The following is a 17,811-nucleotide window of genomic DNA, read 5'->3' on the forward strand; positions in this document are numbered from 1 at the left end:
GTTTCTGCCTTCTGCTCAAGATTATTCTACTTGTCCCTCTTATTCATCTCCTCGTGCCATCTCTAGTATCTTGATCATTAGATTTTTTTCCCTCTGTGTTTGCAATGTCTCTCTTGCTGACCCTCACACTGTATAAATATGTTGTATGTTTACATCTTTAAAAGATATTTCCTGTCTTCATCCTTACCCTCATTTAGCTACTATCCTATATCTTTATTCTACTCCTCATTCAAAATATAACTTCCTTACCTCACTGTATATTTTGTAAATTACTGCTTTCTAGTTCTAGTAGAATTGTTAATGAAAACAGTGCAGGCTGAGCTCAGATCTCAGTTCAGGAATTTATGTTTGGTAACCTTAACCGTTAGTCTCTATTTCTTATCTGTAAAATGGAAATAATGGCTTGCTTGTTAGGGTTGTTTTAGGGATTTGTTTGAAGCTCATAGGAATACCATTTAGAGAACATCTTCTGACACACAGAAGATGTTCTCTAAATGGTAGTAAATACTATTATTTTGACTACCCATATCCTTTTTTAAAAAATGTAGTTTTCTACTTTGTAATAATGTTTTTCAAATAGTTGAGATTACAGAATAAGTGACATCAGAAAAAATATAGTGTTAGTATGTTTATCCTGTTTGTTTAATTTGTTTGATTTCTAATAAAATTTTATGTTTAGATATTTTCTAAAGGATAGGGTTTTACTTTGTGGTCAGATATTATAATTATTGTAAGTGCAATAGACCAGGTTTCTTAAATGCCAGTCTCTTATTTCAGTATCATCTTTAGCATTAGTTCTTTTCTGTTCTTCCATTTATTGATAATAGGATGAGAAACAGCATGATGTATTCATGGAATATGCTGTGTGATTCAAGGGGTGATAGAAAAGTCTTCCAAAACAAAAGTTGCTTATCCACTGGCTTATGATAAAATTTGTTTTTTTAAACTTTTTGATTGCCTGCGCAGATTCAGTCACTGTGAGAGAATATAGGGGATTCAGAAGTGAATAAAATATAGGCCGTTTGTTCAAATGAGTATCCATCTTAATAAAATAAGGATCAGACATGTAAATAAATAATCAGAATCCTTGTATTTGTGCACTGGATTTGAGGAGGTCAGAGAACTGTTGGATACAACATTCACATGGGTGGATGTTGTTCAAAATTATGGCAAGTCTTAGGTTTGAGAGGAAGATAAGCCTGTTTTATCTTCGGTGAAAAAGTGGTAGGGACCTTGAAGTTAAGAGATTGTAGTGAGAAGGAGGATGAGCAGTTGACAACATCAAATGCCATGAGACTAAAAGGAGAGGATTAACTTCTTGTTAAGAGCCTAGTGCTTCTACTATCCTCTTTTTAAAACTTTCATTGTTGTTTTTTAAAGAAAAATTAATATATGTTCAGTTTACAAATTATAGGAAATATGGAGGAATTCTGACAATTTTAAACTGATTTTATTTAGATAACTAGATACCATTTGAAGGAGGAATGTGAAGTTGAACATGTAGAATGTGTGTCTCTTAGTTTAGAATTTCTGATGGAAAAGGCAGAAGAGAACTTTAACAAAAAACAGCATAATGGGAGCTCTCACAGTGATGCTATTAGAGCACACGCACACAACTTTCTCTAATCAAAAACATTAAAAAAACATTTTTAGAGAAAATTTTATAAATATACAAAAGTGGACACTAAAAGAGAATAATGAACCCCCTCGTACTCATCACTCAGCTCAATAATTATCAACTCATGGCTAATGTTTTAACTGTATCTCTCTACTTCATCACCCTTTTCCAGATTATTTTGAAGAACTCTCAGACATAATATGCTTTTATCTGTTAGATATCAATATCTAAAATATAGAAACAGTACCATACCATACCTAAAAATGAACAATTTTTTAATATTAAATATCAATTCAGTTCACATTTCCTCAACTATCTTATAACTTAAAAAATAAGTCTTTTGTTTGAATTGGGATAAAGGTAAGGTCCATACATTATGACTGGTTGATGTCTCTCAAGCATGTATATTCCTCTGTTAATTTTTTTCTTTTGTGTAGCAGTTTTTAATATCTTTAATTCATTATTTTTCTAGGTATTTCACACTTTTAAACAAGATTATAATGTCATTTCTAACTGTTGCTGATATATAAAAAAATATATTATTTGACATATTTACCTTGTTTCCAGCAACCTCACTATATGTATTGATTTAAAAAATGTCTTTAGATTCCTTTGGACTTTTTATGTACACAATCACATTGTAAATGATAGAATTATAGTTTCTCTTTTGTTATAGTTATATCTTTTATTTCTTTTTATTGCTCTGTTATGCTTTCAGTGGTTTAGAACTCCAATAAAATGTTGAAGTGAATGATAGTAGTGATAGCAGTGAATGAAGTGAATGTCTCATTTCTGATCTCAGAGAGACAGCTTCAACATTTCATCACTTGGTATGATGTTTGTTTTAGGTTTTTGGTAGATAGCCTTTATTAGATTATAAAACTTCTTTTCTATTTCTAGTTTGCTAAGATTTTTATTTGAAAACGAATGATTATTAACTTTTATGAAATACTTCTTTATTCTGTTCAGGTGGTGAATTATGTTGCTTTAGTTTTGAATATTAAACCATATTAATATATTGATGGATTTGATTAGATAATGTTTTATATAGGATTTTTACATTTCTGTTTATGAAATAGATTGCCTGTCATTTTCCTTTCTTGTAAGGTTCTTGTCAGGTTTTAGTATCAAGGTTTTGCTGGATTTATAAAGTTGAGAAGTGTTCCTTCTTTTACTGGTCTGCAAAAGAGTATGCATGTAATCAGCATTATTTTCTTCCTTAAAAGTTTGAAAATTCACCAATGAAGTCATCTTAGTGTTTCCTTTGTTGTAAGGTTTTAAATAATGGATTGTGTATGTGTGTGTGCATCTACACATATATCTGTATATACACACATATGTACACAGCTATTCAGTTTTTTCTATACCTGAATAAGTTTTAAGTTTCCTTTTTGTAGGAACTTGATTTTTTTAATATATCAGATTATTTTGAAGTAAATCTCAGATATCATATGTCCTTTCATTTATAGATATGGATTTCTAAAATAAAGGAACACCTAAAAATTAACAGTTTCTTACTATCATCAAATATCCACTCAGTTCACATTTCCCCAATTGTTCTATAATTGTTTAATCATATTTTGTTTGACAGTGATTCAGATAAGACACATTCAATACATTTGTAGCATGAAATTATTCGTAATGCCTTAGGATTTTAAAATATCTCTATGTCTTTCTTTTCATTCCTGATATTAGTAATTTGTGTCTTTTCTCTTGACCAGTCTTGCCAGGCATTTATCAACTGGTGAATTGAACCTTTTATTATTTTGATGCTTTTGCTTTAATGATGACTTTATCTTTTATAGTATAGCCAAAGCAGCTTTCTTTTAGTTGTCACATGTTATATATTTGTCTATATTTTTGTTTTCTGTTTTTCTGTATTCTTAACATTTTGCATGTATCTTATGAGTGGTACTTGGAGAGAATTTTTTGTTTTGTTTTGTTCTAATCTAATCTATCTTTTAATTGGACCATTTAGAGTATTTCTAAAAATGCACGATATAATTATAGGGATTAGTGGTTATCAGGGATTAGGGATGGGTTGGGGAGGGAGGTGGATGTGGTTGCAAAAGCGCAACATAAGAGATCATGTGGTGGTGGAGCTATTCTGTATCCTGGCTGTGGTGGTGAATACACAAACCTACACTCCTGATAAAATCACAGCAAGGTCCTTTTTGACCCACCTCCTAGAGAAATGGAAATAAAAACAAAAGTAAACAAATGGGACCTAATGAAACTTAAAAGCTTTTGCGCAGCAAAGGAAACCATAAAGAAGACCAAAAGACAACCCTCAGAATGGGAGAAAATATTTGCAAATGAAGCAACCGACAAAGGATTAATCTCCAAAATTTATAAGCAGCTCATGCAGCTTAATAACAAAAAAACAAACAAACCAATCCAAAAATGGGCAGAAGACCTAAATAGACATTTCTCCAAAGAAGATATACAGAGTGCCAACAAACACATGAAAGAATGCTCAACATCACTAATCATTAGAGAAATGCAAATCAAAACTACAATGAGATATCATCTCACACCAGTCAGAATGGCCATCATCAAAAAATCTAGAAACAATAAATGCTGGAGAGGGTGTGGAGAAAAGGGAACCCTCTTACACTGTTGGTGGGAATGTAAATTGATACAGCCACTGTGGAGAACAGTATGGAGGTTCCTTAAAAAGCTACAAATAGAACTACCATATGACCCAGCAATCCCACTACTGGGCATATACCCTGAGAAAACCATAATTCAAAAAGAGTCATGTACCAAAATGTTCATTGCAGCTCTATTTACAATAGCCCAGAGATGGAAACAACCTAAGTGTCCATCATCGGATGAATGGATAAAGAAGATGTGGCACATATATACAATGGAATATTACTCAGCCATAAAAAGAGACGAAATTGAGCTATTTGTAATGAGGTGGATAGACCTAGAGTCTGTCATACAGAGTGAAGTAAGTCAGAAAGAGAGAGACAAATACCATATGCTAACACATATATATGGAATTAAAAAAAAAAATGACATGAAAAACCTAGGGGTGAAACAGGAATAAAGACACAGACTTACTAGAGAATGGACTTGAGGCTATGGGGAGGGGGAAGGGTAAACGGTGACAAAGCGATAAAGAGGCATGGACATATATACACTACCAAACGTAAGGTAGATAGCTAGTGGGAAGCAGCCGCATAGCACAGGGAGATCAGCTCGGTGCTTTGTGACCGCCTGGAGGGGTGGGATAGGGAGGGTGGGAGGGAGGGAGACGCAAGCGGGAAGAGATATGGGAATATATGTATATATATAACTGATTCATTTTGTTGTGAAGCTGAAACTAACATACCATTGTAAAGCAATTATACTCCAATAAAGATGTTAAAAGAAAAAAAGTGTATAGAACTAAATATAGACATACACATTCACATACAAATGAGTACAATTAAAACTTTTAATCAGGATAAAATAAGTAGATTGTATCAGTGTCACAGTGGTTGTGATATATTTTATTATAGTTTTGCAAGGTGTTACCACTGAGGGAAGCTGGATAAAGGGTATATGAGATCTCTGTATTCTGACAATTTGTTGTGAATCCTCATTATCTAAAAACATTAAATTAAAAAAATGTTTTTACTGATATATTTTGGTGTAAATCTACCATATTGATATCTACTTTTTATTTGTTTGGATTGTTGAATATTAGTGCTTTTCTTTTTCTACTTTTCTTTTTTTTAATAGCTTTTAAAAAATATTTATTTATTTGGCTGCGCCAGGTCTTAGTTGTGGCACTCGTGAGCCTTAGTTGCAGCCTGTGGGATCTTCAGTTGTGGCATGCAAACTCTTAGTTGCAGCATGTGGGATTTAGTTCCCTGACTAGGGAAAGAACCCGAGCATGGAGTCTTAGCCACTAGACCACCAGGGAAATCCTCTACTTTTCTTTGAATTAACTGTTTTTTGCTTTTTAATTTCTACACTTTTATTAGCTTGAGGGTACATGTTCTTTAACTATTTTGTTTTTTTCGTGGTTAGTATAGAGATTACAGCATGCATGCTTGAGTTTTCAGAGTTGTGTACATATTTTTATTTTAACCTCTTCTAGGACAATGAAGAACCTACAACTACTTAACTTCTAGATTATATGTTATTTTTTGTTATGCATTTTAACTTAGTGTACAATGAGACTATACAGAATATTATTGCTATTATTGTATAGGCATCATTCATTTCACTTTACAACTGTATTTTACCTTTTTGGTTGCTCTTTATTTCCTTTCACTTTTTGAGCTTCTCAGTTTATTGTGTCTTTCTGAAGAATGTCCTTTCATAATTCCTTTCTTATAGTCTTTTGATAATAGATATCTTGATTTTTATTTATCTGAAAATGTCTTTACTTTTTTTGAAGTATATTTTTGCTGAATATTGGTATGACTGTCTTCCAGCCCTTAGAAAATACTATTCCATTGTCTTTTTGCTCCCTTAGTTTCTGTTGAGAAATCATCTGTTAATTTTATTGTTACTTCTTTGAAGGTATTTTGTCATTGTCTGCTGGCTTTTTTTTTTTTTTATGCGTTACGCGGGCCTCTCATTGTTGTGGCCTCTCCCGTTGCGGAGCACAGGCTCCGGACGCGCAGGCTCAGCGGCCACGGCTCACGGGCCTAGCTGCTCTGCGGCATGTGGGATCTTCCCGGACTGGGGCACGAACCCACATCCCCTGCATCGGCAGGCGGACTCTCAACCACTGCGCCACCAGGGAAGCCCTGCTGGCTTCTTTTAACATATTCTCTTGGCTTCTTTTAACATATTCTCTTACGTCTTTGTTTTCCTGTAGTTTTACTTTGATGTGCCCAACTCTGTGTGTGTGTGTGTTTTAAAAATTTGTTCTGCTTAGTGTTTGTATCTTGGTATCTTTCTTCAGATAAACTCTGAGATATTAACTTTTCAAATATTTCTTTTGCCCTGTTCTCTTCTCTCTTTTTACAAAACCAGTTGCACATTGTTAGATCCTCTTACTCTATCCTTTTTTTTTTCCTTTTTTTTTTGTTACTCCAACCTTTGGGCTTTCTGTGCCTCTCTCAAGATATTTATTTTTGTCTTCCAATTCCATAATTCTCTCTTGGGTCATTTGTAATCTGCTGGTAAATCCGTTCGTTGTGGTTAATTTTTGGTTATTTTTTAGCTGAAAAATTTCCACTTGGTTCTTTGTAATAGTTTCTAGTTCTCTGCTGACATTCTCAATCTTATATTTTATTTTCTTGAGCATATTAAGCATATTTTAAGTTGCAGTCTGATAACTAATTTTTCTGGATCTCTTGTTGATCTGTTTTTCTTTGTTTTTGTTTCTGTTTTGGCGATACGCGGGCCTCTCACTGTTGTGGCCTCTCCCATTACGGAGCACAGGCTCTGGATGCGCAGGCTCAGCGCCCATGGCTCACGGGCCCAGCCGCTCCGTGGCATGTAGGATCTTCCCGGACTGGGGCACGAACCTGTGTCCCCTGCATCGGCAGGCGGACTCGCAACCACTGCGCCACCAGGGAAGCCCTGTTGATCTGTTTTTATTTCCTGTGTTTCTCTTGTGTTTTGATCCCAATGGTCTTTTTTTCCTATATACCTGGTCGATTTTCATTAAATGTCAGATTTTGTATGTAAGAATTTTAGAAATAATTTGAAACCTTAGATGAAAATATTTTCTTCAGACAAGATTTATGATTGTTTCTAGTGGGCACTAGCAATTCTGGATCAACTTAATTTAGACAGGATTTGGGATGATTCAGATTTAAGCCTAAGTTCTTAGTTTGCTGTCTTAGTCCATTTGGGCTGGTATAACAAAATACCATAGACTGGGTGGCTTATAATAATAGAAGTTTATTTCTCATACTTCTGAAGGCTGGGAAATCCCAGATCAAGGAGCCAGCAGATTCGGTGTCTGGTGAGGGTCCCCTTTCTGTTCATAGAATGCCATTGTCTCTCTGTGTTCTCACGTGGCAGAAAGGGCAAGGAAGTTATCTGGGGTCTTTTGGGCACCAGTGGCACTAATGGGCACTAAGCTCTTCAGTGAAGGCTTTGCCCTAATAACCGCCGAAAAGCCCTAACTCTGAATATCACATTGGGGGTTATGATTTCAACATATGAATTTTGAGGGGATACAGATATTCAGTATATAGCATTGGTTATCTATTTTTAGTTTACTCTCTTTTTTAAACTTTTTTTAAATTAGAGTATAGTTGCTTTACAATATTGTGCTAGTTTATACTATACAGCAAAGTGGATCAGCTATATGTACACATATTTCCCCTCTCTTTTGGATTTCCTTTTCATTTAGGTCACCATAGAGCACTGAGTAGAGTTCCCTGTGCGATACAGTAGGTTCATATTAGTTATCTATTTTATACATAGTGTCAATAGTGTATATATGTCAATCCCAATCTCCCAATTCATCCCACATCCCCCTTTCTCCCTTGGTATCCATATGTTTGTTCTCTACGTCTGTGTCTCTATTTCTGCTTTGTAAATAAGGTTGTCTATACCAATTTTTTCAGATTCCACATATATGCATTAATATATGATATTTGTTTTTCTCTTTCTGACTTACTTCACTCTGTATGACAGTCTCTAGGTCCATCCATGTCTCTACAAATGACCCAATTTCATTCCTTTTTATGGCTAATATTCCATTGTATATATGTACCACATCTTCTTTATCCATTCCTCTGTCACTGGATATTTAGGTTGCTTCCATGTCCTGGCTATTGTAAATAGTGCTGTAATGAACATTGGGGTGCATGTGTCTTTTTGAATTGGTTTACCTTTTCAAGATTCAGTCCTATAGCCTAGCCATTTTATCAGGCCATTTTCTCTTACCTGCAGACCTCCCTTCTCATCTCTTCCCAAGGTCATGATACTCCAGTTTTTGTATGAGCTTATCAAAAGCTGTACTCAGCTTCTTAGCCTCTTAGCTACCTCTGTCAGAACTGTCAGATACCCAAAAGGAAAAGTAACCTCAAATACCAGGCTTATCTCTGTGTTTACTTCTGTTTTTTAAAATAATACAGATAATTTTTAAAAAATTTTATATATATATTTTTGGCTGGGTTTGATCTTCGTTGCTGCGTGTGGGCTTTCTCTAGTTGTGGCGAGCGGGGGCTGCTCTTCATTGCGGTGCACGGGCTTCTTATTGCAGTGGCTTCTCTTGTTGCGGAGCATGGGCTCTGGGCACACGGGCTTCAGTAGTTGCAGCACACATGCTCAGTAGTTGTGGCATGTGGGCCCTACAGTGCGTGGGCTTCAGTAGTTGCAGTACGTGGACTCAGTAGTTGTGGCTCATGGGCTTAGTTGCCCCGTGGCATGTGGGATCTTCCCAGACCAGGGATCGAACCCTTGTCCCCTGCATTGGCAGGCAGATTCTTAACCACTGAGTCACCAGGGAAGTCCTGTGTTTACTTCATATAACAAGTCTGAGTTTCAGACTTGTAATTTTTTTACTACCTTGTTAGGTTTCTCCTGCCTTCAAGCAGATTTTTTAGTTATCTACCTTTTCAAGTCGATTTTAGCAGGAGGTTTGTTTTTGAACCTTCTAATCTCTCAGATTACCCTGCTATGTTCCATTTACAGCCTTCATACATCCTGTTCCTCCTGCTTGAAAACCTCTAGTTTCCCACCCCACTAACTCCTAGTTTACACCTATTCATGCTATGGGTCAAGTCCTGAAGAGCTCCTCCTCAGCCTTCACTGACCCCCTGACAAGATTATCTTGTTATACTTTCTTATAGCACTACCTGAATGCCTTTATTGTACTTGTAGTTTATAATTATATATTTATTTGTGTCTTTATTTCATTTAATATTTGCCTTTTCAACACAATGTCAGGTGCTTGAGGAATAGGACTGTTATCAGTTTTTTTTTCTTCTTACAGACCCGAATGATAAGCTACAAGGAATATTTAACATTTCCTCAAAAACTGGACATATAAGTATTCGGTTAAATGACTGAGATTTCCCTTGGATGAAAATAGCAGAATTTAAAGAAAGAAAAAGATTATATTCATGGGTTCTTAGAAGGTAGAAAGGGCATAATTTATATTTTATTTTTATTTAAAAATTTTATCATAAAGTACTTCAGACATATTAAAAGTGTGAGTTTTGTAATATACCTAGCTGTACTCACCACTCTGCTTAAGAAATAGACATAATTTATTTTTATAAAAATATACAGAGAGCCCAGAAATATATCTCTATAAATATAGTCAACTGATCTTTGACAAAGGAGCAAAGGCAATACAATAGAACAAAGATAGTTTCTTCAGTAAATGGTGCTAGAACAATTAGACATCCACATGCAAAAAACAAAAAAAAAGTGAATCCAGATACAGACCATACACCCTTCACAAAAATTAACTCTAAATGGATCATAGACCTAACTGGAAAATGCAAAACTGTAAAACTCCTAGAAGATAGCATAGGAGAAAACCTAGATGATCTTGGGTATGGTGATGCCTTTTTCGATACAACACCAAAGACACCATAGTGTCGTCTTTGAAAGAAACTGTGAAAAAAATAATTGATAAGCTGGATTGCAGTTAAGTTAAAAACTTTTGTTCTGTGAAAGACAAAATCAAGAGAATTAGAAGACCAGCCACAGGTTGGAAAAAAAGTATTTGCAAAATCACATCTGATAAAGGACTATTATCTAAAATATGAAAAGAACTCTTAAAATTCAACCATAAGAAAACAAACAGCCCTTTTAAAAAACGGGCTAAAGACCTTAACAGACACCTCACCAAAGAAGATATACAGATGGCAAATAAGCACACGAAAAGATACTTCACATCATGTGTCTCTAGGGAAACGCAAATTAAAACGAGATACCTGTACATTCCTAGAATTGCCACAGTCTGGAGCAGTGACAGAATCAAATGCTGGTGAGGATGCAGAGCAACAGGAACTCTCACTTATTGCTGGCAGGAATGCGAAATGGCACAGCCGCCTTGGAAGGCAGTTTGGCGGTTTCTTCCAAAACTGAACATACTCTTTCCATATGATCCAGCAATACTGCTCTTTGGTATTTATGCAAAGAGTTGAAAATTTATGTCTACACAAAAACCTGCACGTGGATGTTTATAGCAGCTCTGTTCATAATTGCCAAAACTTGGAAGCAACCAATGTCTTTCAGTAGGTAAATGGATAAATAAACTGTGGAATAACCAGACAATGGAATATTATTCAGCACCTAAAAGAAATGAGCTATCAAGCCATAAAAACACATGGAGGAACCTTAAATGCATATTACTGAGTGAAAGAAGCCAATCTGAAAAGGCTATATATACTGTATGATTTCAAGTATATGACATTCTGGAGAAGGCAAAACTCTGGAGACAATAAAAAGACAGTGATTGTGGTGGGCGGAGGGTGGGTTGTGGGGAGGAGAGAGATAAGTAACCAGAGAACAGAGGAGCAGGGCAGTGAAAATACTTTGTATGATATTATAAAGATGGATAATGTCATTATACATTCGTCTAAACCTACAGAATGTCCATCACCAAGAGTGAACCCTAAGGTAAACTGTGGACTTTGGGTGATTACGATGTGTCAGTGTAAGTTCATCCTTGGTAAAAAATGTACCATTCCTGTGAATGATGTTGATAGTGGGGAGGCTATGCATGTTTTGGGGGGCAGGGTATATAGGGGAAATCTCCGTACCTCTCTCTCAATTTTGTTGTCAACGTAAATAAAACTGCTCTAAAAAAATAAAGTCTTTAAAAAATCAGAAAAAAACCTAGAAAGATTAATTTCTACCAGAGATTAATAAATCCACAAGATACATAGCAACCAGAAAATATACACAGTATATACTAAGATACAAGCATATATGTAGTCTACTGAGCAATTACTTTGGCTTTTAGGTACTTCTGTGGTAAAGTAATTAGTTATTGTTTATTATAAATTTGTTTATTTAAGGAAATTTTTCTTTAAACTTTCAGATGATACAGCATTGTTTGAGTTGATTCAGCTAGTTCCGCCAGGTACTGTATTGTGTTTTGATAAGGTAATTGACATGTGAACTCATTTCAATGAAATGCTTTTTAAAAAATCTCATCTTTTCCCCTTCTTCCCAAAGTAAGAGCAATGCTGAGTCTCTAGCATTGGTCTACTATGTGTAAAATGTCAGTAGGCCAAAATAATATATACAGAAAGATTGACATAAATTATATTTGAACACATTGTTCTAAAATTGAATAGTCATAATTTAAAGTGGGAAATAACCCGATATGATCCTAGCATATTTTGTGACATTCATAAAAATTAACTTCTTTAAGTTTTTGTGATTTTTCTAAACCAATATGCTTTTGCTGATAAAGTAGTTCATTATCTTTGTTTTTGTGTATTGACTGTTATTGGGAATATAGGGGAATTAAAACTGTACCTACTTAATAAACAGTACAGATCCCTGCAGTAGGTAGAGTTAAAACCTGAAGAATAGTTTTATTTTTATTATTGATTTCTATGATTATAGAAGACTCTATCTTAAATCCTTATTTTATGTGAGAAATAGAGAACTATATTTTATTGAAAGCTAGTAGTCTCAACTTTTTGAATATCACATATATACCTAATCCAGGTAACCACAAATTCTATAAAATGTCTATATTTTTTTCAATATGTAACCTAATATCTCATAATGGCAGGTAGAAAAGAATGGAAGATAGAAAAAAGAATTCTGGGGATGGTAATTAAGTTTTATATGTATAAATGTTATGTCAGTTTGATACGTTTAAAAGGATTTTCTTTTCTAGGAACTCATATGTACTTAAAAAGTTTACATGAACATCCCCTTTCTACAAAAGGGGGAGGGAGAATTAGTAGTATGTATGACATTTCTGAATAAGGAAATGTGTTAATTCGTTTAACATAACTTTATTTTAATTTCCCTTTCATAGAAAAAAATTAAGTCCATGACCCTGAAGCAAGTATTTCATTAAGGCATCAGGCATTATATATTCGTACTTGATGATATTGTTTCTAAATAGCATATTTTGTTATAATTTGAATCATAGGATATCTTTCTTGTAGTGGGTGAAACACTGTCTACATATGATGAGAATACACGAGATTTCATGTTCCCGGGTCCAAATCAGATTTCTGGACACCATGACTCAAACCGCCAGGCTACCATGAGGAAGATTTCTGGCCTTCACGTAAGTGCTTACTATTTTCTGAATCAAATCGTGATGCGGGATCATTGTCAAAAACCAACACATAGCCCTCAATATCTGAAATGTGAAGACCTAATTCAAAGTTTAATTTATTTTAAAACATAATTGCTTTATGAAATTATGATGTTATTTTAAACATACTGAAATCTAAATGAAAATACTTTACCAAAATGCACGCATCTACCTTCCAAAATTAACAAGCATTATTTTGCCTTATATTCTTCAGATTTCTCTCCTCTTCTTCTCCCCCTTTCCTCCCCTCCCCACTGTCCCTATGTCTTTGTCTCTCTTCTCTTTATTTTTCTCCCACAAGAATGGCCAATAAATATTTGAAAACGTGCACAATCCCATTAGCATTTAGGAAAATTCAAATTAAAACAATCATATGATTTCATTTTTATAGCCATAAGAGTGGTAAAATTTAATAAATCTGACAAATGTCAAAAGCATGGAAAAATGGAAGCTTGTATATGTTGCTATGTCACGTAAATCGGAACAACCACAATTCAGGATTATCTAGTGAAGGCCAAGATTCTCATAGCCTGTGACCTTCTAGGTATATAGCTTTAAGATGTATTCTGTCTGGCATACTAAGAGCCTTCTTAGGAATGTTCGTTTGTAGCATTGTTCATAATAATGAAAAATGGAAATAATTGAAATGTCCATTAGTAGGAGTTTGGATAGAATAATTATTACATGTTCATGTAATGGAAATACGTATTCATACCCCTAAAAGTGAAAGCGGCATTAAGTGATAGCCAACTCTCATCTTTTCCTGCAATTTCTTCAGTTTTATTGGATAATTAATAATATTTTTATTCCTATTATTAAAATATTTATTAAAATAAATAAATATATTTTTATTCCTATTATTAATTATTTTTTATTCCTATTATTAATAATTTTTTATTCCTAAATAAATAAATAATATTTTTATTCCTATTATTAAAATATTTATTAAAATAAATAAATATATTTATTTATTTTAAAAATAAAAATAATATTTTTATTCTAGGCAGAAAATGCCTTCTGCCTAGAGAGACTGAGTGAAGCCCCTGCTGTTTCAAAGAAGAAAAAAGTAAAAGTTGTCTAGGTTGAAATTATTTGGACAAATATTTTTCACTAACTTTAGGAGATATTAGAGCAGTAAGGAAATTGGAGTGCTACATGAGCCAATATGGTGAATTAAGTAACTTCTCCTGTATTTCCTGTAGGAAATAGCAAATTTCAGCTTGCTGAAAGTATAAAAGTTGACTAGCAAATCTATTAAAATATACCTCCTTTGGGATATTTTCAGTGTCCATTAGCCCAAAAAGTCTTCCAAGAATGTTTCAGGGACTTTCTAGAAGCCTGCAATGAAAAAAATTCTGATTTTAAAATTAAAAGTTTTTTAAAAGTAATTTAAAATGCTGTATTATACCAAATTGGCAATATAAACATAAGAATATGGACCATTAACAGGTAGTTTTCCTTATTGAATTTGAGTTACTTTCACATATATCAAAAAGTTTGGATTACTAAGGCAAAAAGTCTATATATGTTCTTAAAAGATAAATTGGGGCATGTTAAAAATTTTGAGTTTATTTGAACAAAAATTGATTTGATTCAAGCAGCATCCAATCTAGCAGATAGAAAGAAGCTCCAAAGAGCTGTGCAAAATGAAAGATTTTTATATCCAGAAGGGAGCAGGAACAAGGACATTATACTAGGCCAAAAAGTGTGTTGATTATTGCAAGGTTCTTTTCATTTAGGGGATGGCAGAGGGTCTAATCAGATGGATTACCTAGTGAGTGCTAATCAGGCGATTCCTGATTGACTGGTTTAAAATTCCATTTCTGGGAGAGCCGAAACTGTAATTAATTTAAATCTGTTTGGTGACACGGGGCTTAGCGTAAGCAACTCAATTTGGGGCCTGTTGTTTTTAACAATATAAAAAGTGAGACTTCTGGTGATGATGGTGTGAAGGGTCTGTCAATTACTCTCTCCACACAAGTATAAAACTGGACAAAATTGTCACAAGCCGCAGTTTTAGGGCACTGGAAACTGATCGGCAGTTAAGACAATTAAGACAAATTAAGAAGTATCCGTGCTTGAATAGCTGCTAAAACTTTGGGTAAAAATGGCAGAAGTATGTGGTCATCTTGCCTAGGACAGCTCTCATACCCTGCATAGCCAGTGAGAATTGTAGCTTCACTAAGCCTGGGGCAAGTTGCAAAAATTAGTAGCTTTGCTACCAGAGAGGTCAGAATCAATTTTGGGCAGTGATACTGTGATTTGTAATAAGAAACATACATTTGGTCTTCTTGCCCCATTCTTGGCACAGAGCTTATAAAACCTTTGGAATTTCCTGGGTTTAAGAGCTATAAAGGTGTCTTTTCTTATGTTAATGAGGAGACTTTTGGAAAGCTCCTTGGGAACCTAAGGATGGGGGCTTGATGCCAGGGGAACCAACCAGGTGATTAGAGGGTTGGAACTTTCAGCCCCACCCCTGAGAAATAGAGGGGCTGGAGATTGAGTTCAGTCACCAATGGCCAGTGATTTAATGTCACGCCTGTGTAATGAAGCGGGTATAAAACCCAAAGGATGGGGTTTGGAGAGCTTCCATGTTGGTGAACACGTGGAGGTACTGGGAGAGTGGCTCACCTGGTGAGGGCACAGAAACTTCTCCCTGTTTCCCACATATCTCACCCTAGACATCTCTTCCAACTGGATGTCATCATATCCTTTTATATAAACTGGTAAACTAAGTAAACTGTCTCCTGAGTTCTTTGAGCAGCTGTGGCAAATTGATCGAACCCAAGGAAGGGGTCATGGGAACCTCTTATTTGTAGCCTGTGGGTGACAACCTGGACTTGTGATGAGCATCTGAAGTCAGATAGGAGCAGTCTTGTGGAACTGAGCCCTTGACCTGTGGGATCTGACACTTTCTCCAGGTAGTGTCAGAGCTGAGTTAAATTTCAGGACACCCAAATGGTGTCGCAGAGACTTTTCTTGGTGGTGTTGGAAAACCCACACATTGGAATTGGTGTCACAATCATAGGGGCAAATATTGTGTCTTTGCCAGCTAAATGTGGTGGGTTCAGTTAGAAGCACATGAGAAAAACCCACAGCTTTGCTAGGCCGATTGCAGTTCCAATCAGAGTGAGCAGCACACCTGCCAGAAAGTTGACAGGAGGCCCTGGAAGTAAGGGAGCAATAAAAGGGCTGAGATGAGCTTTCCACTCATTCCTGGCTGACTGAAACTATGCACGTTCAGGGGAGACAGTGTGAGTCCAGCAAAAAGTGAAAGCCAAGGGAGACTAGAGACCTGCTGTTCCTTTGAGTGCATTCCCCAACCCACACACAGATAATCAACAAAGAGTGGAACCCTTACAGGTTCATTGGATGACCACTAAGCTATGCATACTCAGATGAGACCACTAGAACGAATACAAGAATAAAAAGACATGGCATATATATAAATTGAACAACAAAATAGCAGTTGTAAATTCAGTCATATCAGTTATTGTATTTAGATGTGAGTGGAGAACACACTCCAATCAGTAGTTTGCTGTCCTGGCAGGCAACAGTGCACCTTTCCTCAGAATTCTGATGATTCTGCATAGACATCTGAGTCTTAGGCTGACTTCCTGAACCCATCACTGTGGCAAGGATTCAAGTCACATCTGGGGTTAAATCCTGGCACTATCACAGGCTGCTACTATCACTATACCATGGAGATAACGTTGTTTGGTGGATTAATAAAAACTTGTAAATGGTTATTTTAGTACCTGGTACATAGAGAATGATCAGTAAATGTTAGTGATACAATGGTGGCCATGGAGATCATGACAAGGTGCTGTTGTTGGTGGCAGTGATATTAATCAGAATCTGTGACTTTCTCATCGTTGATCTTACCTCTTAGCACATATCTTTGTATGTACTTAAATGACTTGGTTGAATTGAATAAATTACATCTTATTGTAGACTTCATAGAGGAAACTGACATTTCCGATGTGTGATGATTAAATTTATTTTGGTTAGGTTGTGGCTAGGTGTTACTCTGAAGGTATTGTGTAGATTTGACTACTATTTACAATCACTTGACTTTACGTGTAGGAGATTACCCTTGATAATGTAGGTAAGACCTCATCCAATTAATTGAAGACCTGAAGAGCAAAAACTGAAGTTTCCAAAAGAATATGGAATTCTGCCTCAAGACCGTAATATAGAAATCCTGAGTTTCCAGCCTGCTGGCTTGCTTACATATTTCACACTCAAGACTACAGTATCAACTTTGCCTGAGTTTCCAGCCTGCCAGCTTTCCCTGTGGATTTTGGACTTGTCACTCTCACAATTGCATGTACCAATTCCTTAAAATAAATATCTCTCTGTGTATATATTCTGTTAGTTCTGTTTCCCTGAAACCCCAATTGATACACATGGGTTTTGAAAGATCTAAAAATAATGGCTAAAACACTGAGTATTTACTATATGACCAGCAATATATTAGGAGGGGTAAAGTGATAAGTTGCAGTCTAGGCTGTGGTACTTACAAAATATGTCCCCAAATGATTTGACACTCCTCTCTTCCAAAGGCAGAGTTTCTTAAGTATGGACTCTACTTAGTGACTCTAACAGATACACTGCGGTGAAGTGATAGTTTTAGACTTTTGAGACCAGGTCATTAAATGCACTGTGGCTTCCTCCTTGCTCTCACTCTTATATCACTCACTCCTGGGGAAGCCAACTGCCATGTTTGAGGACACTCAAGCCTCTGGAGAGGGCCGAAGCTGGGACAGCTTTGCTGGGGTGTGTATGAAAGCTTGAAGAGCCTTGAAGAAACTGCCAGATGAGTGTTTGGAAGAAAATGAGGCAAATTTTATTGGAAATTAGGGGAGAAAAGAGCCCTTGTTATGTAATGGTGTAAAGTTTAGCTGGAATGTGGGATATAGAAAAAAATACCTGATGGAATGGGTGGTCTTTGTAAGGAGACTTTCAGACACAGTATTAG

General features: G+C 35.5%; 1 protein-coding gene across 2 annotated transcripts in view; it reads left to right on the forward strand.

Annotated features, from left to right (window-relative positions):
- SPATA6 (spermatogenesis associated 6) overlaps positions 1–17,811 on the forward strand; it is a 154,003-nt gene that overhangs the window by 39,540 nt on the left and 96,652 nt on the right. For both annotated transcript variants that reach the window (XM_027108605.1, XM_027108604.1), the window contains exons 4-5: positions 11,586–11,627; positions 12,676–12,800. In XM_027108605.1, the coding sequence (XP_026964406.1) occupies positions 11,586–11,627; positions 12,676–12,800 (167 nt within the window). The remainder of the gene's footprint in view (positions 1–11,585; positions 11,628–12,675; positions 12,801–17,811) is intronic.

This window comes from Aethalodelphis obliquidens, unplaced genomic scaffold (genome assembly GCF_003676395.1).
Source record: "Aethalodelphis obliquidens isolate GAN/ISIS:26980383/991018 unplaced genomic scaffold, ASM367639v1 scaffold9, whole genome shotgun sequence".
Classification (NCBI taxonomy): domain Eukaryota; kingdom Metazoa; phylum Chordata; class Mammalia; order Artiodactyla; family Delphinidae; genus Aethalodelphis; species Aethalodelphis obliquidens.